This window comes from Pseudophryne corroboree, chromosome 9, assembly GCF_028390025.1.
Source record: "Pseudophryne corroboree isolate aPseCor3 chromosome 9, aPseCor3.hap2, whole genome shotgun sequence".
Taxonomy (NCBI): Eukaryota; Metazoa; Chordata; class Amphibia; order Anura; family Myobatrachidae; genus Pseudophryne; species Pseudophryne corroboree.
This window is the reverse complement of record NC_086452.1, coordinates 397,847,001-397,868,794: the sequence shown is the minus strand read 5'-3', so window position 1 is coordinate 397,868,794 and position 21,794 is coordinate 397,847,001. Positions and strand designations below refer to the sequence as shown.

Genomic DNA, 21,794 nt, shown 5'->3' with positions numbered 1-21,794 from the left:
TACAATGACTATCACAGATATTTATACAGTGATTTAACATAGCTTGCTATGCATTCTGTCCTATCTGCTGCATGTTATCAGGTACAGAATTTACAAATGTGTCTTTTAACGATTGAATAACAAACAAACAATTGTTTCTGGCCTGTGCCAATCTTTCCTGTCACATTGTGTGTCAATGACAGCACAATTGTCGCTGCAGATATGATGCAGGTTTAATTTGGAAACTGTGGCTGTTTGAACATCAAAGCAAACAATGGCTTCATTGGATCTAACAAGTAAAGGAATGATACTACCGTATTCACTTGTGACCATACTCCCTTGTGATGCAGCCTGGTCCCAGACTGTCTTTAACCATAGCGTTTGCTGCTTGGTGTGGCTCCTTAGTTTGGAAGAATCTTGGAGCTTCTGAAAAAACCTACTTTTGTGGGGAGAGAAACTTGTTAAACTTTGCCAAATATGTATTGCAGGTCCCAGGGCTTTCTGTCTTTCCACACCTGTAATAAAATGGTTATGGCACCAGGGCATAAAAACATTTTCATCCTGGTGATCCTTTTTGTCATTGTTAATTGGTGTGTGGTTTGCAGAATGACACTCTGCATGTGGTCTCTCTGAGAGCATGCAAACATTTGCACCATCACTAGAAGTCTCTGAGTGCTCTGTGGGGGTTACATAAGTTTGGGAACTTTGTTTGTAAACATGCATTCCTGAATTAATTTCATGGATTTTCCCTTTAAACATGTTTCCAGGTGAATACATTTCAAGGTTTGCAACTCTGGTTGCCATGGGAGTTTTCACCATGGGGAACTTCCCCACCCCTGTGTGCACTGTACTGCTGCTATCAGTGTTTAAATCTGCTGACAATTCACCTTTGCCTAAGGGCATAACAAATTCTTCATTTACATTGGGAACTCTGAGAGTGTATTCAGCAGAATACTCATAATCTGAGTTACAATGATCTTCCCCCTTACTAGACACAGTATAGGGGACATCTCCTATTGCTGCTACCTCCTTTACATTAATGTGCTGTCTGATGATAGACACATCCGGCACATTGCTACTTTCTTCCTTTACCACAGAGGCTGTTCTGCTGGTGGTCTGTGTGACCATAGCAGACTCCATGCGCTGCACATTGATGCAGTCCTGCAACATGTAACTTTCCTTAATTTTAGGATCTTGACTGATTAAGTCATTTCTGACTCCTGTAGACTCTGTGTACAGAGTTTCACATACCTCAACACTATTCCTGTTTGGTGTTTCTATCTCAGCTTGCTTGCTGGATGTTATCTCTTCATCAGAGATCTTGACAATTTGATTACAAACTGTCAGGCTTTTCGCTTCTGCCCCAAACTTTTTCTGTTTATTTTTCTGTTTAAGGGACTTAAATAACGAATGCATTTTTGCATTAATGGTCAGGCACGCCTTACGAAGACGTGAACCTGATTCTTCTTTACATTTCTGTTTGGCTTCTAGAGCCGTAGTTCTGCGCATTTTTCTAAATGCTACAGAAAACTTTTGCATTTTTAACATTTCAATGCTAAATTTATATATTCTTTGTTTTTAGTACTGAAGGTATCCTCTCCTTAAGATTGACCGGTGTCTTAAGGTTAAACTCTAATACCTGGTACATTTATACATTTATTTGGAAATACTCTTTTCCACTGTGCACATTTTCTATTCTAGGCCTTTAAATTCTTTATTCTCATTTGTAACCTATTCCACTGTGATCTTGTATTTTGCCAGCAGGCTTATAGCCTTTGGTGCTGCTTCCTAATAGATATTATGTTAGTTAAAATAACGTATATTGCACTAACACATTTATCCTAGGTTATACAGAATACAAAATTGACATTACACAATGGTAATAAATTTTCATAGATACATCCCCACCGTGATTCTGCAGATTTGGTAGCCAGCTTATAGCATCTGCTACTCCTCATAAATATTATAGATCAGATAATCAGATTCAGTAATAACAAGTCCAATTCGTGGTCGCCAATATTGCTTTATGGAATCATATTTATGAATATTAATATTTAATATATCATATATGGTATTTAATATATGGATATATTTCAATTAATATGCATTTATCATATATATCTGCAAATATATTATGTCAGGCTTACAAACTAATTGGCTGATACATATATGCAGTCCTTATACATATGACTTATGAAGTTATTAAGTTAAGATTCCTTAAAGAGAGTTCAAGCTTGAATATTACCGCTCTTTTTATATGATTCTTTATTTACAGGCAGATCAAATCGTACAGAATAAGATATACACAGTAGTGATATATATACTAATTATAATTATATATGCTTCCTTCGTTACATAACATAAAACAACATGACATAAGTTTCACAAACAGTTTCAATTGCTAACATAAAATGTATACTTGCAAGTTAAAGATTGCCATCCCAAGAATCATTCCTTCTGCATGTTCTCCATGACTTCTCCTCCTGACTGACTTCCTTCCTTCTCCTTCTTCTTCTCCCTCTCCCTCTTCCTTCTAACTCCTAACTACAAGTCTGGTCCTTTTATCTCATATTTTACCAATTCAAACTATCATATTCTCATAGTTTCCAATGGAATAGGTAATTATAGGTTTGTCAGATTCCAAGGTGTAATAAAACAAACATTGAACTGGGCTGTCGTGTCCTGTTCACGGAGGCATGGTGTCATAAAAGTGTGGTGTCCACACTGCCTTAAGCAAGTATAGTATTGTAAAATCTGGAATGTCTTTTCATCCAAAGTTCTGTTGTATTGACAAGTTTTCCTGGGGTCGGTTACACAATGTTTTATCAATGGATGTGATCTCTTTTCATAGTAGTTAATTTATACTCCCTAGCTTTTAACCTTCACTGGACAATAGACAAACCAGTAGATTCTGATCTACTGTAAGCACACCTGTGAATTCCAATGACCAACAGAGCTCTGTCACATACCTATTATCATTTATGGCCTAATACCTTTTCTCTACAATGACTCTTGATCTTACTGTAACCTCTCTGGCCTTATTTATGACTAGAGCAGAATAAACCTGTTCCCTACACTATTTTTTACCATCTTGCTGTAAAACACAAATATACAGTATATCTATATAAACACATACACAAACCTAATCTCTTAAATCAGCTAAACATTACCTCATACATTCAAACTTATTTCATATCTATTCCTTACTATATATATCCAGTATACTGTCCACTATGGTAACATCGCCTATTTATAATGAATTATATTTTGATTCAGACAATATCCATTGCCCTAATATTATACTAAGTGCAGACAATTACCTATAAGGCAACAATGGCTCACAACAACAATAACCCGATTTAGTTAACAATAACTATGTACAAGTATTGCAGACAATCCGCACTTGGGATGGGCGCCCAGCATCCACTACGGACTACGAGAAATAGAATTATCGGTAAGTAAATTCTTATTTTCTCTGACGTCCTAGTGGATGCTGGGAACTCCGTAAGGACCATGGGGATTATACCAAAGCTCCCAAACGGGCGGGAGAGTGCGGATGACTCTGCAGCACCGAATGAGAGAACTCCAGGTCCTCCTCAGCCAGGGTATCAAATTTGTAGAATTTAGCAAACGTGTTTGCCCCTGACCAAGTAGCTGCTCGGCAAAGTTGTAACGCCGAGACCCCTCGGGCAGCCGCCAAAGATGAGCCCACCTTCCTTGTGGAATGGGCTTTTACAGATTTTGGCTGTGGCAGGCCTACCACAGAATGTGCAAGCTGAATTGTACTACAAATCCAACGAGCAATAGTCTGCTTAGAAGCAGGAGCACCCAGCTTGTTGGGTGCATACAGGATAAACAGCGAGTCAGATTTTCTGACTCCAGCCGTCCTGGAAACATATATTTTCAGGGCCCTGACTACATCCAGCAACTTGGAGTCCTCCAAGTCACTAGTAGCCGCAGGTACCACAATAGGTTGGTTCAGATGAAACACTGAAACCACCTTAGGGAGAAAAAGAGGACGAGTCCTCAATTCCGCCCTGTCTGAATGGAAGATCAGATAAGGGCTTTTACAGGATAAAGCCCGCCAATTCTGACACGCGCCTGGCCGAGGCCAGGGCCAACAACATGACCACTTTCCATGTGAGATATTTTAACTCCACAGATTCAAGTGGTTCAAACCAATGTGACTTTAGGAACCCCAAAACTACATTGAGATCCCAAGGTGCCACTGGAGGCACAAAAGGAGGCTGTATATATGCAGTACCCCTTTTACAAACGTCTGAACTTCAGGAACTGAAGCTAGTTCTTTCTGGAAGAAAATTGACAGGGCCGAAATTTGAACCTTAATGGACCCCAATTTTAGGCCCATAGACACTCCTGTTTACAGGAAATGCAGGAATCGACCTAGTTGAAATTCCTCCATCGGGGCCTTACTGGCCTCGCACCACGCAACATATTTTCGCCAAATGCGGTGATAATGCTTTGCGGTTACATCCTTCCTGACTTGATCAGGGTAGGGATGACTTCATCCGGAATGCCTTTTTCCTTCAGGATCCGGCGTTCAACCGCCCTGCCGTCAAACGCAGCCACGGTAAGTCTTGGAATAGACAGGGTCCTTGCTGGAGCAGGTCCCTTCTTAGAGGTAGAGGCCACGGGTCCTCCGTGAGCATCTCTTGAAGTTCCGGGTACCAAGTCCTTCTTGGCCAATCCGGAGCCACGAGTATAGTTCTTACTCCCCTCCGTCTTATAATTCTCAGTACTTTTGGTATGAGAGGAAGAGGAGGGAACACATACACTGACTGGTACATCCACGGTGTTACCAGAGCGTCCACAGCTATTGCCTGAGGGTCCCTTGACCTGGCGCAATACCTGTCCAATTTTTTGTTTAGGCGGGACGCCATCATGTCCACCTTTGGTTTTTCCCAACGGTTTACAATCATGTGGAAGACTTCTGGGTGAAGTCCCCACTCTCCCGGGTGGAGGTCGTGCCTGCTGAGGAAGTCTGCTTCCCAGTTGTCCACTCCCGGAATGAACACTACTGACAATGCTATCACATGATTTTCCGCCCAGCGAAAAATCCTTGCAGCTTCTGCCATTGCCCTCCTGCTTCTTGTGCCGCCCTGTCTGTTTACGTGGGCGACTGCCGTGATGTTGTCCGACTGGATCAGCACCGGCTGACCTTGAAGCAGAGGTCTTGCTTGGCTTAGGGCATTGTAAATGGCCCTTAGCTCCAAAATATTTATGTGAAGTGATGTCTCCAGGCTTGACCACAAGCCCTGGAAATTTCTTCCCTGTGTGACTGCTCCCCAGCCTCGCAGGCTGGCATCCGTGGTCACCAGGACCCAGTCCTGAATGCCGAATCTGCGGCCCTCTAGAAGATGAGCACTCTGCAACCACCACAGGAGAGACACCCTTGTCTTTGGTGACAGGGTTATCCGCTGATGCATCTGAAGATGCGATCCGGACCATTTGTCCAGCAGGTCCCACTGGAAAGTTCTTGCGTGGAATCTGCCGAATGGAATCGCTTCGTAGGAAGCCACCATTTTTCCCAGGACCCTTGTGCACTGATGCACTGACACTTGGCCTGGTTTTAGGAGGTTTCTGACTAGTTCGGATAACTCCCTGGCTTTCTCCTCCGGGAGAAACACCTTTTTCTGGACTGTGTCCAGGATCATCCCTAGGAATAGAAGACGTGTCGTCGGGATCAGCTGCGATTTTGGAATATTGAGAATCCAACCGTGCTGCCGCAACACTACCTGAGATAGTGCTACCCCGACTACCAATTGTTCCCTGGATCTTGCCCTTATCAGGAGATCGTCCAAGTAAGGGATAACTAAAACTCCCTTCCTTCGAAGGAGTATCATCATTTCGGCCATTACTTTGGTAAAGACCCGGGGTGCCGTGGACAAACCAAACGGCAGCGTCTGAAACTGATAGTGACAGTTCTGTACCACAAACCTGAGGTACTCTTGGTGAGAAGGGTAAATTGGGACATGGAGATAAGCATCCTTGATGTCCAGAGACACCATATAATCCCCTTCTTCCAGGTTCGCAATCACCGCTCTGAGTGACTCCATCTCGAATTTGAACCTTTGTATGTAAGTGTTCAAGGATTTCAGATTTAAAATAAGTCTCACCGAGCCGTCCGGCTTCGGTACCACAAACAGTGTGGAATAATACCCCTTTCCCTGTTGTAGGAGGGGTACCTTGATTATCACCTGCTGGGAATACAGCTTGTGAATGGCTTCTGCTGCAGCCTTTTTCCTCTCCCTCTGCCACGGGGCAGAAAAGAGGAGTCTTTTGCCCGCTTGCCCTTATGGGGCCTAAAGGACTGCGCCTGATAATACGGCGTCTTCTTATGTTGAGAGGCTACCTGGGGTAAAAATGTGGATTTCCCAGCCGTTGCCGTGGCCACCAGGTCTGTTAGACCTACCCCAAATAACTCCTCCCTTTTATAAGGCGATACTTCCATATGCCTTTTGGAATCAGCATCACCTGACCACTGACTTGTCCATAACCCTCTTCTGGCAGAAATGGACAGCGCACTTACTCTTGATGCCAGTCGGCAAATATCCCTCTGTGCATCACGCATATATATAAATGCATCTTTTAAATGCTCTATAGTCAGTAATATACTGTCCCTATCTAGGGTATCAATATTGTCAGTCAGGGAATCCGACCAAGCCACCCCAGCACTGCACATCCAGGCTGAGGCGATTGCTGGTCACAGTATCACACCCGTGTGAGTGTATATACATTTTTAGGATATTTTCCTGCTTTCTGTCAGCAGGTTCCTTAAGGGCGGCCGTATCCGGGGACGGTAGTGCCACCTGTTTAGACAAGCGTGTGAGCGCTTTATCCACCCTAGGGGGTGTTTCCAAACGTGCCCTATCCTCTGGCAGGAAGGGGTATGATGCTAATAACTTTTTAGGAATTAACAGTTTTTATCGGGGGAAACCCACGAATCATCACACACTTCATTTAATTCCTCAGATGCAGGAAAAACTACAGGCAGTTTTTTCTCACCCAACATAATACCCTTTTTAGTGGTACTGGTATTATCAGAAATATGTAAAACATTTTCCATAGCCTCAATCATGTAACGTGTGGCCCTACTGGAAGTCACATTTGTCTCTTAATCGTCGACACTGGAGTCAGTATCCGTGTCGGCGTCTGTATCTGCCATCTGAGGTAACGGGCGTTTTAGAGCCCCTGATGGCTTTTGAGACACCTGGACAGGCACAGGCTGAGTAGTCGGCTGTCTCATGTCATCAATCTTTTGTAAAGAGCCGACACTGTCACGTAATTCCTTCCATAAGCTCATCCACTCAGGTGTCGACTCCCTAGGGGGTGACATCTCCATTACAGGCAATTGCTCCGCCTCCACACCATTTTCCTCCTCATACATGTCGACACAATCGTACCGACACCCAGCACACACACAGGGAATGCTCTGATAGAGGACAGGACCCCACTAGCCCTTTGGGGAGACAGAGGGAGAGTATGCCAGCACACACCAGAGCGCTATATATATACAGGGATAACCTTATAGAAGTGTTTTTCCCCTTATAGCTGCTGTTTTATTAATACTGCGCCTAATTAGTGCCCCCCTCTCTTTTTTAACCCCTTTCTGTAGTGTAGTAACTGCAGGGGAGAGCCAGGGAGCTTCCCTCCAACAGAGCTGTGAGAGAAAATGGCGCCAGTGTGCTGAGGAGATAGGCTCCGCCCCTTTTTCGCAGACTTTTCTCCCGCATTTTTATGGATTCTGGCAGGGGTTAAAATACATCCATATAGCCCTGGGGGTTATATGTGGTGTATTTATGCCAGCCAAGGTGTTTACATTGCTGCTCAGGGCGCCCCCCCCCCTAGCGCCCTGCACCCTCAGTGACCGAAGTGTGAAGTGTGCCTGAGTAACAATGGCGCACAGCTGCAGTGCTGTGCGCTACCTTGTTGAAGACTGATGTCTTCTGCCGCCGATTTTTCCGGACCTCTTCTTGCTTCTGGCTCTGTAAGGGGGCCGGCGGCGCGGCTCTGGGACCGAGCTCCGAGGCTGGGCCTGTGTTCGGTCCCTCTGGAGCTAATGGTGTCCAGTAGCCTAAGAAGCCCAATCCACTCTGCACGCAGGTGAGTTCGCTTCTTCTCCCCTTAGTCCCTCGATGCAGTGAGCCTGTTGCCAGCAGGTCTCACTGAAAATAAAAAACCTAAAACTAAACTTTTCACTAAGCAGCTCAGGAGAGCCCCTAGTGTGCACCCTTCTCGGCCGGGCACAAAAATCTAACTGAGGCTTGGAGGAGGGTCATAGGGGGAGGAGCCAGTGCACACCAGGTAGTCCTAAAGCTTTACTTTTGTGCCCAGTCTCCTGTGGAGCCGCTATTCCCCATGGTCCTTACGGAGTTCCCAGCATCCACTAGGACGTCAGAGAAATAATAATTTTATTTATATAGCGCTCTTTCTCCAACAGGACTCAAGGCGCTTTACAGACATCAAAAACAAAGCACATAGGCCCTCGTTCCGAGTTGTTCGCTCGCAAGCTGCTTTTAGCAGCTTTGCACACGCTAAGCCGCCGCCTACTGGGAGTGAATCTTAGCTTATCAAAATTGCAAACGAAAGATTCGCAATATTGCGAAGACTTCTCTGTGCAGTTTCTGAGTAGCTCGAGACTTACTCTTCCAGTGCGATCAGTTCAGTGCTTGTCGTTCCTGGTTTGACGTCACAAACACACCCAGCGTTCGCTCAGACACTCCTCCGTTTCTCCAGCCACTCCCGCGTTTTTCCCAGAAACGGTAGCGTTTTTTCAAACACTCCCATAAAACGACCTGTTTCCGCCCAGAAACACCCACTTCCTGTCAATCACATTACAATCACCAGAACGAAGAAAAAACCTCGTAATGTCGTGAGTAAAATACCTAACTGCATAGCAAATTTACTTGGCGCAGTCGCAGTGCGAACATTGCGCATGCGCAGTTAGCGGAAAATCGCTGCGATGCGAAAAAAAAATACCGAGCGAACAACTCGGAATGACCACCAAAATACAGAGGATTTGAGTGATACAGCAATAGATCAGCCACACAGACATAAAAGAAAACCTTAAGCACACAGAAAGCATAATGCAGGATTGATGTAGGCATTTTGGGTAATAACTTCCAAGGGTTGTGTATTCCACCCTAGCAAGGTACCAGGTGCAGCAGCCATCTTGGATGCACAGCGTAGGATTACCCAGGGTGGAATAGTCTACCCCTAGAAGAGATGACACAAAATGGGGGTGATTTCAGAGTCCTACAGTTTAGAGTTGGGTTCCAACAAAACCACCAGGTCCATGTAGTTTTCATCCTATCCACAAGCGTAACAGATGAGGTAGCCATGTTGGGCGTACTTCGAAGGTTACACTGTGGGAGGTGAGCCATACAAGGACCCAGTACATATATGGGAAAACTGACACTTATGTAGTAATATGATGTACCCTGTATCTAGGGCGCAATGGCAGGGTGTGCAATCAGTGGAGGTAAACATTGCAGAAAAAGCACACAGTGGGGTGGAGGAGGGGGAAAAAAAACAAATACAAACAAACAACGGGGGGAATAAACAATAACAGGTAACCAGTGGCAGAAGGTTAAGTGGGATAACATTATTTTGATAAGATCATAGTACAGGTGGGTATGAGATTGTGGATAGCACCCTCAGGATCAATGGAGATGTCCCTGCTGAGCCTGGTCCTGGTGCTCTCCCCCCACAGTACCCTGCTCATCTTGAGGGTTAGGCCCAGGGGAAGACTTGATGTTCTCAGCCAGAGAGGTGGTAAGCCTGGTCCTGGAGTTCTCATGGTAGAGGTGAGGGGAGTCCACATAATAATCCAGAGTTTTGTGGTTGTAACGCAGTCCTTCTGTTTTATTGTTGGTTTGTTTGCCTTCTGTTTTCCTTTGGATTAACACAGGTATAACACTGCTATTGATTTTAGCTGCCACTTTATAACTAGCCACTTCATATACTAGGCACTGCAGCGTCCTAACGGACTGGCATCCTGACCTATACTGAATAAATAAGTCTACAAACACATGTTCAACCTGATTACAACCCCCTACCCCACACAGCAACCCTCCACCTTCAGCAAAAGGTGTTAATCAAATCTAACAAATGTAAAGTCAGTAAACCCCACTCAATCACTATACGTTTTTTGCATAGTACAGATATAAATCCACTTAGAACAACTTTCTAAACTGTTAACCATGCAATGTAATGTGAAATAGTCTGCAGTATTTACCGGAAAAAACTTTAGTTATGCTAGCCATACATCAGACCAACTTTTCTCCAACACTCCAAACTTCCAACCATCCAACTTGTCTGTTCAACTAAAACAGTGCTCCACACATCTAACCAACTTTTCATCAGTGCTCCACACATCTAACCAACTTTTCATCAGACCAACCAACCTGCCAACTTCTGTCCAACTTGTGATGTCACTGAAGTAGGTGGACAGTGCCTGCCTACAGCACTTGTTTTTTTTCTTTAATTCAAAAAATGCCATCACTTCTCTCTTGCACCCCCACATCTCGCTTTCCGTCACATCTCTCTCACTCTCTGACACCCCCACATATCTTAAGTGTATGAGGGACAATAGCTGACCACCTAAGTGGCCTCCGCGGATTGTCCGACAGGCTGGAGCCTGCTATGTTACTGGAGCGGTGCGTGTGTGCTGCACAGCTCCATATGTGCCCTGCGACTGAAGCTTGCAGTGTTGTGAGGTGGTCCCTGGCTCCTGTAGCTGGAGCGGGAAGGAGGCGGTGAGTGGCAGGTCCCTGTGGCATTGAAGGCAGCGGTCCCTGCAGCCTGTGAGGGATGGAGCCTGGCAGCGCTGAGGTGGCCGGTCCCTCCTGTAATTGGAGCCGGTCCCTGTGATTTTGAAGGCAGCGGCGGGATGGAACCTGTTGGCGATAAGGTGGCCGGCCCCTCCTGTAGTTGGAGCTGGTCCCTGCGATGTTGACGGCAGCGGCGGGATGGAACATGGCGGTGATGAGGTGGCCGGCACCTCCTGTAGTTGCAGCCGGTCCCTACGATGTTGAAGGCAGCAGCGGGATGGAACCTGGCGGCGAAGAGATGGCCGGCCACTGCCGTCGGTGTGGGACAGGGGCTGGCGGCCGGTGCGGGAAGGGTGCTGGCGGCGATGAGGTGGCCGGCTCTTGCCGCCGATGTGGGACAGAGGCTGGCGGCCGGTGCGGGAATGGTGCTGGCGGCGATGAGGTGGCCGGCCCCTGCCGCCGGTGCGGGACAGAGGCTGGCGGACGGATGAAAAAGTCATCACCGCTACCACCATATTCAAGTCTTGAATATGGTGGTAGCGGTGATGGCTTCTTCCTCATTCTGTAAGGTTTCAAGCACTGATTTCAGGCTATTCCATTTGCTCTTCCACGTAGTCTTCCAGCCCAAATATACAAGCAATCCCAATATCACAAAGAGTACACTCAATCCCAGGTATCCACACAGGTATACAGGTAGCAGAAGTAATAGGGTCTGCCCCACAGCCCACAAAATAGACACCAGCTCTGAGCCAGGGGCAGAGGGAGAGGTGTGCTGATCATCTGCCATGATGACCAATGAGCTGATGCATCACTATGGGAATTGCAACAGCAGCAAGTCACTCTGCAGCAAGACCTGGGGACACAAAACACAACACCAGCAAATAATGTCTGTGTAGTCTGCAATGATAGCAAAAGTTATCTGCAGGCTACAACGCTGTATATAGAGCTTACTAGGTGGTGTGTGGCTCCCTGCCTCCTGATAGCACCAGAGGTGGCCGGACAGTGCTCTCAGCAGCCTGCAGAGTTCCAGAGTGGCACACGGCCGGTGCGGGGCATGATGCTGCTGACCTCTCCCCTGGCTGTATGCAAAACAGCAGAGCCCAGCAGTAGGGTCAGATCACGGATAGAATGGACATCTCCATACAGTGCCCCTGACTTCCTCCTGCTCCGCCGCGGCCACTGCTAGGGGTGCCAGTGTGACAGGGGCAGCCCGGCAACAATGATGAACTGCTGCAGCTGCCCCTGCACTTCCTCCCGCTCCGTCGCGGCCACTGCTGGGGGTGACAGGGGCAGCCCGGCAACAGTAATGAACTGCTGCAGCTGCCCCTGAACCTCATCCCGGCTTTCGCTCTACAGTGCTGCTGACGGGGATCTCGGGCAGTGATGGTGACAGAAGTAGGTGGACACTGCTGGCCAGTGTCCGCCTACTTATCAATCAGTTGGGGGGACAGTTCCCCCTACACCTGAACGATTAGTTGGGAAAATCAAACAGGTTTGATTTTCCCAACTAGTTGGACAGACCGTTTCTGGCCGTTTTTCAGCATGTGGGAGCAAACGGCTGATAATCGTTTCCTCCCACACACAGACTATCGTTCCAACCAGCCAAAAAGTTGGCTGGTTGGAACGATGTTGTTCTTTCATGTATGGCTAGCATAAGGCAGTTGAAATAGTCTGCAGTATTTACCGAATAATGTGTACTGTAGAGATTTCTGCAAAATTAAATACTAGAAAGGTAAATATAGCAAATTTGATCACTTTGAAAACAAAATGTATAATGATGACACCTTTATTATCACTATTATTATTTTTTTAAGTCGTCTTGATTTTGTCTAAGCTTTTTGATTCCTTCTATTACGTGAAAAGATGAACCAGATGGAATTTAATCATGTTACGCACAACATGATGGGAAGATTCTAATCTCTAAAGAATTAGGGAGCAGTGCTAGATCTCCGGAAGAGAGTGTGGCATGTGTTTATCCACAAGAGCAATCTATCGGAGTGCTATTAATGTGATTGCGTTCAGGTTCCTCATTTCACATTTGCCATCCTCAAAGTACATTTATGGAGCACGCTGCACAACTGCCTAGTGTCCCAACGGACTGCCTACGCCGAGGAAATTCAAGTGTCCTTTTCTGCCACATGATAAAATAGATATCCTTGGAAAGGATACTTACACAATAAAGAGGGACTGTATGTTACCAAGCTAAACCTAAAATATACTGTACGTTGCTTTGGTAACATCGGAGATCACATGTCATGATTGGGAAAATAGATAAATATTGGCGATGAACAAGCAGGAGAACAATCTGTTTAATACAGCATTTCCCAATGAGATTCGAGCACTTGGCCAGACTGAAAACAACCCGTCCCTGGATGTTCTCCTGAAAAGTAGTATTGGCTAGTGTGTGACCAACTTTATATTGGCTAATATAAAATGTATTGCTGTTTACACATAGTAACATTTTAGTTGGTCAATCTGATTACCCAAATTGGCAACTATTGTAGAGTGATGACTCAAAGACCACATGGTGATCATTCCAACTTTCTGTTAGTAGAACAGTGTGTGCAGCCAATTTGAATTGGCTTCAATTGTACTTTATTGTTGCAATCTGATCAAATCTGTGCAATGTGAATCTTCTTTAGTGCTACAAAATTCTTTGCAGAGCTCACGGGATGTCAGTGATCCCATCTGAACCTACTGTAATGTGTGTAGCCAGGAGACTGGAGTTAATCAAAAGTAAAGAGAAAAAAAATCAGTTAACTCTTGTCCTGTGGGGAAACTTTTTTTTTTATTCCCAACAACTTTTCCCTGTTAGAAACTATTGGTGAAAAGCCAAAGCAGAACCACAAGGACTGTCACTGAGCTACACAACAATATTTCACACTATCCAAAGCAGGAATTTGAAATGTCAACCCCCAAGTACAACTAGCAGGTCATGTTTTCAGGATTGAATTAATTTGAATCATGAAATCTATATTCCTGAGTCAGTAATATCCCTCCTGATTTTGCAGGCAGAAATCCTGAATACATGACCTGTTGGTGGTACACAAGGATTGGATTTTAGGTCCACTGGTCTAAAGGAAAATGATATGCTAGCTCTTAGAAGGTTTTATTTCAGACATTTCTAGAAATGAGTAAGAAAACTTATAGCCGTAGGGCTTCTGTAAGCAGGAAACCAGGCTGCTAAGATTTTATGCCAACTGCTGCCACCATCATCATTAGTATAGGAATCTGCACCAGCCATGTGCAAAGTGCAATAGATCCGCCATAAACAAGCTTTCCTTCCCCGTATGCGCGCCTGAGAATAGCACGAAGCTTTTGATACACTCCCCCAAAACACTCCCACAAGACATGGTGGTTCCATGTGCTTGCATTGTTGTTGCCCCAAAAATGCCCAATGTTATATAAAGACAGATACGTCCCAGTTCTGTACGACTCAGAATCGAACCGAGAAAATGTGTAAATTCGCATCTGTGCATGTAATGTATGTAAAAGCTTGGCGTTAGCGACCGTGCACAGAGTATCAGCCATCCAACTGAGGATCAGCCCCTAAATCTGCAGCATGGAAAGAAGGATGAGGAAGTGGGATGAATGCAGAAGTGCTGTTGTTTCCCATGTGGGTAAATAGTACAAAGATATGGGGAAGGGAATTTAAGTTGATACAGTATATCTACACTACAGAACAATCATGGAGACCAGGGATGGGAGAAGATCTTACCCCAACCTGGCATCCCTAAATTCAGAGTCCTTTATGCCCTTTACTACACTGGGGGTAATTCAGAGTTGATCGCAGCAGCAAATTGGTTAGCAGTTGGGCAAAACCATGTGCACGGGCTGGGGGGGGGGGGGGAGATATAACATTTGCAGAGAGAGTTAGATTTGGGTGGGTTATTTTGTTTCTGTGCAGGGTAAATACTGGCTGCTTTACTTTTACGCTGCAATTTAGATTTCAGTAAGAACACACCCCACCCAATTCTAACTCTCTCTGCACATGTTATATCTGCCCCCCCCCCCCGCAGTGCACATGGTTTTGCCCAACTGCTAACAAATTTGCTGCTGCGATCAATTCTGAATTAGGCCCTCATATAACATAGCCCTGCGTTACCAACAGTACACCCGAAAAAGGGGTGGGGTGGGTGTTCTAAAACCCAGATCTCCCCTTTTAAGTTTCAAATCAAAAAAGGGGTGCCCTCACTTAATGCGGTAGTTTTTAATAAATGGTAGGCCATGCTGCACTTACTATTTTTATACACTGTAAGCTTTTAAATTGAGACAGTGAAAAACAGCAAATAACAAAAAATGCCTGAATCGTTTTCAAGTGCAGATTTTTATACGGTTACCTACAGTATAGATTCCTGCTGAATGCAGTTGTGTACGTGCCGCAGAAGGAACCAGAAGTATTTCTTTGTGGTGTTTATAAAATGGTAAAAATAAAAAAATAAAAACATTTTCTTTTCATTCATTTACTTAAAATTTCAGTAAAAACCCACCTTTTTCCCATTTTTGTTATATTTTATTTGACATGTTAGGTGGTGAAAAAAAAAAAGGACTAATGGTTATTTCAGAAAACTCAATGTCCTCTGAAAGAAATAGGGTATAACATTGCATTAAAAAAAAATAGCGATACGGATAATGGATTGTGACGAGGGCAAATGTTGAAAAATAGGTTCTGCACAGGAATGAGAAAACCTTCAGCAGCGAAGGGATTAAATAAATTGCCCAATAGTGGATATATGCGTGTGTGGGACACACGGGGAAGGGGATGTAACAGAGTGCGAGAACCAGGAAGTGCGGGACAAAACCAACCTTGTCTTGACGTGTAACTGATTGCCGATTTAAAAATACGTGAGGACCAGTTCTCGCACTCTATTACATCCCCCCATGAGATCCGATATGTTTATTTCAGTTTGTACGGTTTGCTCAGTTTTTGCAAGATAAAAGTTTAGTTATTTATTTGTTCATTTATTAACAGAGCCGGCCTTAGGCATAGGCAAACTAGGCAAATGCCTAGGGCATTTGGTATGCTTAGTGGCACCAGCAGCTTCTGCTGATTAAAATGATATGCTGCATGCCTATATTCTGTGTGTGACTCCGGCTGTATCTGCATATGAAATGCTACGTTACAGTGTATTCCTGGAAATCACTGTAATGTAGCATTTCGTATGCAGATACAGCCGCAGTCGAACACAGAATATAGGCATGCGGCATATAATTTTAATCAGCATAGCTGCTTGTGCATCCTAGCCACACAGTAATGCAAATAAGTAGCATTTTCATAAACCAAGGCACCCGACGTTAGCAGAGCTGCCAGCTGACTCATGCCAGGCATCTCCTCCAGAACTAGTGGTGGTGCTAGGGGGCACCAGCCAAAATCTTGCCTAGGGCATCATATTGGTTAGGGCCAGCTCTGTTTATCAACACATTATACTCCATAGGCAAAACACCTTCAATTTAGCAGAAGGCTGACATGGGTCAACAGGAACTCTGCAACCTGACTGTTCACACGGGATGTAGTTATGTGACCACACATTATCGACGCCTACATCCCTACCCCTCAAAATCCAGACAGTCGGCATGCCGAATACCAGGCACTATTCCCACTCGAGGATGTTCCGCGCCCGCAAGGGGCTTCGTTGTGCTCAAAACCCCTCACCCCCCCCCCCCCCACCCGACGGTATGTTGACCAGCAGGATCCCAAACGCTGGTCACCCATACCCAACCTGTTAACACTGTTTGTTTGTTTATTTGTTTTTATTAGTTGTTTTTTTGTGTTTAATTATTTAATTACTTAAATTATCCATTCATTCCAGTTATTTGCCACACCCACATAGAACTGAAAATAGTAATTTCCCCGCACGCTACATTATATCCAGTAAATACCTGGTGCACCCTTTTGACCTGACCGTTGAATGAATAGTCATCTAAAGCTGAGCGCGTGGTTCCCTCATGCCCGGGCATATCCACACAAATCAGGTGTAAGTTTTTAGGAAGGAACTGCAAAAAACAAAACAAAAAACAAAAAAAACACCCATCAATATATTATCCCTATACAAGTTAACAGGTACATCTCCATGCAACTCTGAATCAGGCCCATATCGTGCATTATTATTATTATTATCCTTTATTTATATGGCGCCACAAGGGTTCTGCCGCGCACAATTACAGAGTACATATGCACATAATCAAAACAGGAAAACAGTGACTTACAGTTGAAGACAATATAGGACAAGTACAGAGTAACTAAGCATAACTACACCAGTAAACGACATAGAGATAAGTATCAAGGTGGCCAAAAAACTGCGGTATTTGGGCAGTTGAGGATTATTAAAGTAAGAGAAAGGATAAGCACATGAGGGAAGAGGGCCCTGCTCGTGAGAGCTTACATTTTAAGGAGAGGGGTAGACAGACAGGGGTGACACAGACTGGGTACACAGAGAGCGTGGAACAGAGGGTTAGGATGAGATTTGGCAGGCTTTGGTAAAGAAGTGGGTCTTAAGAGCCCGTTTGAAGTTTTGTAGAGAGGTTGAGAGTCTGAGCATCCATTGTTTACATCGGGTTTACATTGTTTAAGAGTCTACGCAAACAATCTTTGGTGCTTGATCCCCTTTCCCAACACTAGTATCAGCAACTAAGTAATAGCAACTAAACAGCATGTTCTTGAAAGTAATTAAGCAAACAAGTGTCTCCTGTTGGGAGGTCCCTACACCCAGAATCCAGACTGTCTAATCAGTGGCGGTTCTTGCCACGGGCAAGCGGTACTTTTGCCCGGGGCGCCGCCTTCCGGAGGGCGCCGGCGCCATCCGGAGGGAGCCGCACCAGGGCAAGATCCGCCACTGTGCCCCCCGCAGTGCCCTGCTGTGCCCCCCCGCTTTGAAGGGAACCAGACGCGTAGCGTCTAGTTTCCCTTCATTGAAAGGACCTTAGTTGTGCGGTGCGCGATGACGTCATCGCGCACCGCACAGCAAAGGTCCTCTCCATGAAGGGAAACTAGACGCTACGGTCTAGTTTCCCTTCGTGTAGAGGACCTTTGCTGTGCGATGCGCGATGACGTCATCGCGCACGGCACAGCATAGTGGCACAGACACTAGGGGTCATTATTGACCTCTAGTGTCTATGCTGTTCTATGGGAGAGACGTAATAACGTCTCTCCCATAGATCGAAGAGAAGAGAGAGGGGAGAAGAGCGGTGCCGCCGGCGAAGGGGGTCTGGATCAGGAACGGGGATAGTAAGTATTCTTTTTATTTATTTATTTCCTTGCAGCGTCGTGACCACGCCCCCAATTGAAGCCACGCCCCCATATTTTGCCCGGGGCGCCACAACTCTTAGAACCGGCCCTGTGTCTAAAGTAGGGGTGGGCAAAATACGGCCCACGGGCCGGATGCGCCCTGGAAACCGATCCTGCCCGGCCCACTACCTCCCATCAGCGAGTAATGACAAGCGGCCCGACCGGCTGAGCTGCTTGTCATTGCTCTGCACTGCAGTACCTCCTAGCTGCCGGCGGCGCCTCTCTCCCCTGCTGCGTTGTAGCATCCTCCTCCTCCCCCCGTCCACAGTGACAACGGCTGTGTTCAGCCGAAAAGGGGGCGGAGCTATGTGCCGATGAGGGGGCGGGGCTACACGGGATTTGAGGGGGCGGGGCTACACGGGACAAGAGGCAGACTGCTACAGATCCATCCTTCCTGCCACTGCCAGCCAGATCAGTAAGTAAATGGGAAAAGTGAAAGAAAGTGTGTGTGCGTGTGATAGTGTGTGTATATTTGTGTGTGCGGGCAGTGGCGTCAGACTTTTTTTAGGTTGCGGGGAGATAACTTTAGCTCTCGCTGTACCATCCCCCCCTGTGTTCTGTCACCATGTCACCCCCGTGTTCTGTCACGTGTCACCCCCCCATGTTCTGTCACAGTGTCACACCCCCCGTGTTCTGTCACTGTGTCACACCCCCGTGTTCTGTCACTGTGTCACACCTCCCGTGTTCTGTCACTGCGTCACCCCTGCCGTGTTCTGTCACTGTCAACCCCACCGTGTTCTGTCACCGTGTCGCCCAGAGGCATCACCGGGTGTGGTGACACCTGGAGCGCACTCTGTACTATTACACCCCCCCGCTCGGGCCGCGTGGCGCCCGAAAAGGGTGTGTGATCTAATTTAGAAGGGGCGTGGCCTGGCGGGTCTTTTCTCTTTCGCTCCGGGGGCATGTCCAGCTTCCCCAAAGATGCTGGCTGACCCCGGAGACTGGACTGTGTGTGTGCCGGCTCTTATCTGTGACAGGAGCCGAGTGCTGCAGGAGATTATCTCACTGCAGCACTCGGCTCCTGTCACAGCAGAAGAGCTGGCACTTTGGTGTCACCCTGTCCAAGGGGGACACCCGAGTGCCGGTCGCACCCCCAGCACCCTTCTGACACCACTGGTGTCACCCCCCATGTTCTGTCAGTGTCACCCCCACCGTGTTCTGTCACTGTGTCACCCTCCCCCCCCCCCGTGTTCTGTCACTGTGTCACCTCCCCGTGTTCTGTCACTGTGTCACCCCCACCGTATTCTGTCACTGTGTCACCCTCCCCCCCCCCCCGTGTTCTGTCACTGTGTCACCCCCCCCGTGTTCTGTCACTGTGTCACCTCCACCATGTTCTGTCACTGTGTCACCCCCCCCGTGTTCTATCACTGTGTCACCCCCCCCCCCCCCCCCGTGTTCTGTCACTGTGTCACCTCCACCATGTTCTGTCACTGTGTCACCCCCCCCCCCGTGTTCTATCACTGTGTCACACCTTTCCCCAGGGGCTATAAGACACTGGATAATTTGCTTGCTGCGCAATAATTATCCTAAATAAAATGTTAATGTGTAAAAGGGGGCTCTACCTGCTGTAATGTGTAAAAGGGGGCTCTACCTGCCGTAATGTGTGTAAAAGGGGCTCTACCTGGTGTAATGTGTGTAAGTGGCGCTGTGTGGCGCAATTTGAATAATGGAGACTATTGTGCAGTCTTATATGAATCTGTATTATTTTTTGCCCACACCCCTTCCACATGAAGCCACGTCCCTATATTTTTGGCAAGTGGTGGGAGCTGCTATTTTGTTTGTGGCCCTCGGATACTGACAGGAAATGTGAAGTGGCCCCTCAGCTGAAATAATTGCCCACCCCATGTCTAATGTCAGGATTAAGGGCCTAATTCAGACCTGATTGCAGCAGCAAAATTGTTCTCCAATGGGCAAAACCATGTGCGCTGCACAGGGACGTGCAGTCAGGGGAGGCAGTGCCTCCCCTGTCATAATGATTAAAATAATATAAAGAAGATACTTATGACCCCAGTCCCACTTCCACTATCAGTGGCGCAAGCAGGAACCCCCCCTTATTTTTGAGACGGAGACTGCTGTGTCTCCGTCTCAGCAAAAGGCGCGACCGCGATCGCAATCGCGACAGCGGAGCTGCCTGCTCCAGCACAACAGAGAACTATGCAGTTCTCTGCATCCAGAATGTATGAGAGGGAGCTGCTGGGTGTGCATGCTGGACCACAGCAGCTCCCTCCGGCCTCACCCTGCTGGCTGTCTGCTCCCATCCCCTGTGGTGCATCAAATACAAGTAAGTTTAACATCTGAGTGTACAGAATGTATATATGTATTGTATTCATAGGTATGTATGTATGTATGGGTTTTTGTGTATGATCTATGAATGTGTGTGCCTACTGTATGTATGTATGTATGTATGTATGTATGTATGTATATACGTTTATGGTGAGTGCTGGGCTCTATGTATGTGTATGTATATTGTATATATATATATATATATATATATATATATAGTGTAAACGTTTCGGTCTTTAATAAACCTTCCTGACGAAGGTTTATTAAAAACCGAAATGTTGAAATAAATCCGGGAGAGTCCAGTTCTGTTTGTGAGAAGTCCATGAGTGCAACCTGTTACACTATATATATTACATTTATTGAAGGAGAGCACCCGGCAGGTAGATTATCTTTATTGGGAGTGCTGAGCGCATGTAAGTACATATATATATATATATATATATATATATATATATATATGTATATATATATATATATATATGTATATACACACACACAGAACCCCCCCTGACTAAATCCTGTGTTTGCCCCTGCACCTCACTCCCCCTTTGACACTGCCACCACTGCCTGTCTCTGGCTTATTATGGCATACTTCCCAACTGTCCCGATTTTCGTGGGACGGTTCCGTGGTGTGAGGGGGGGCAGTTGAGAGGCTTCTGTCACTGCTGTCTGCTTTGCAGAGCAGCAGTGAATAGACGCTGTGCGCATGCGCACAGCTTCTATTCACGAGTGACAGAGGGAGAGGGGCATGCCAGCAGCTCACAGAGCGCTGGGCATGCCCCCTTCAGTGATGGACTAGGGAACGTGGCTTACGATCGCTGTATCACCGCAAAGCCACGCCCCTTTTCGCCACACGTGTGTCCCTCTTTCAGGATAAAGAAAGTTGGGAGGTATGCTATGGTCCGTGCAGAGGAGCCGCGCTGCAGTTCTAGGCCCAGGACCTGTTCCCATCACCCTTTCCTTCTCTCTATCACACTCTCACCTCTGCTGTTACCCTCTCCCTGGCATCACCCAATGCTATCACCCTCTAACTGGCGTTACGTTCTTCCTGTCACCCTCTCCCTTGTGTCACCCTCTCCCTGTCACCCACTGCTGTCACCTTCTCCCTGTCACCCTCTCCCTGGTGTCACGTTCTACCTGTCACCCTCTCCCTGGCATCACCCTCTCCCTGTCGCCCTCTCTGTGGCATCACCCTTGTCAAAGTCAGAAAAATGTCTCTATGCACGTTGCCATATTTGCACCGCACACTGGTCCGCGCTGCGCATGCGTACGCTCTCCCGTGAAGGCGCATACCCGCAATAGCGGGCACTCGCAGGCGCGGTATGCGTATTTACGGTAGAGTTTATGTAGTCGTAGCGTGCGACTCATTCGTTACATATTTTCACAATTAATGTAGTTTATAGATCATGGTCCCTTTGATAGTTTCTGAAAGTTTGGTTAATATAGAAGGTCCC

The 21,794-nt window shown here is 46.5% G+C and overlaps 1 protein-coding gene across 1 annotated transcript in view; it reads right to left on the bottom strand.

The window, feature by feature from the left end:
• ABHD6 (abhydrolase domain containing 6, acylglycerol lipase) overlaps nucleotides 1–21,794 on the bottom strand; it is a 78,921-nt gene that overhangs the window by 7,586 nt on the left and 49,541 nt on the right. The window contains exon 4 of the mRNA XM_063941547.1: nucleotides 16,653–16,766. Coding sequence (XP_063797617.1) covers nucleotides 16,653–16,766 — 114 coding nt within the window. The remainder of the gene's footprint in view (nucleotides 1–16,652; nucleotides 16,767–21,794) is intronic.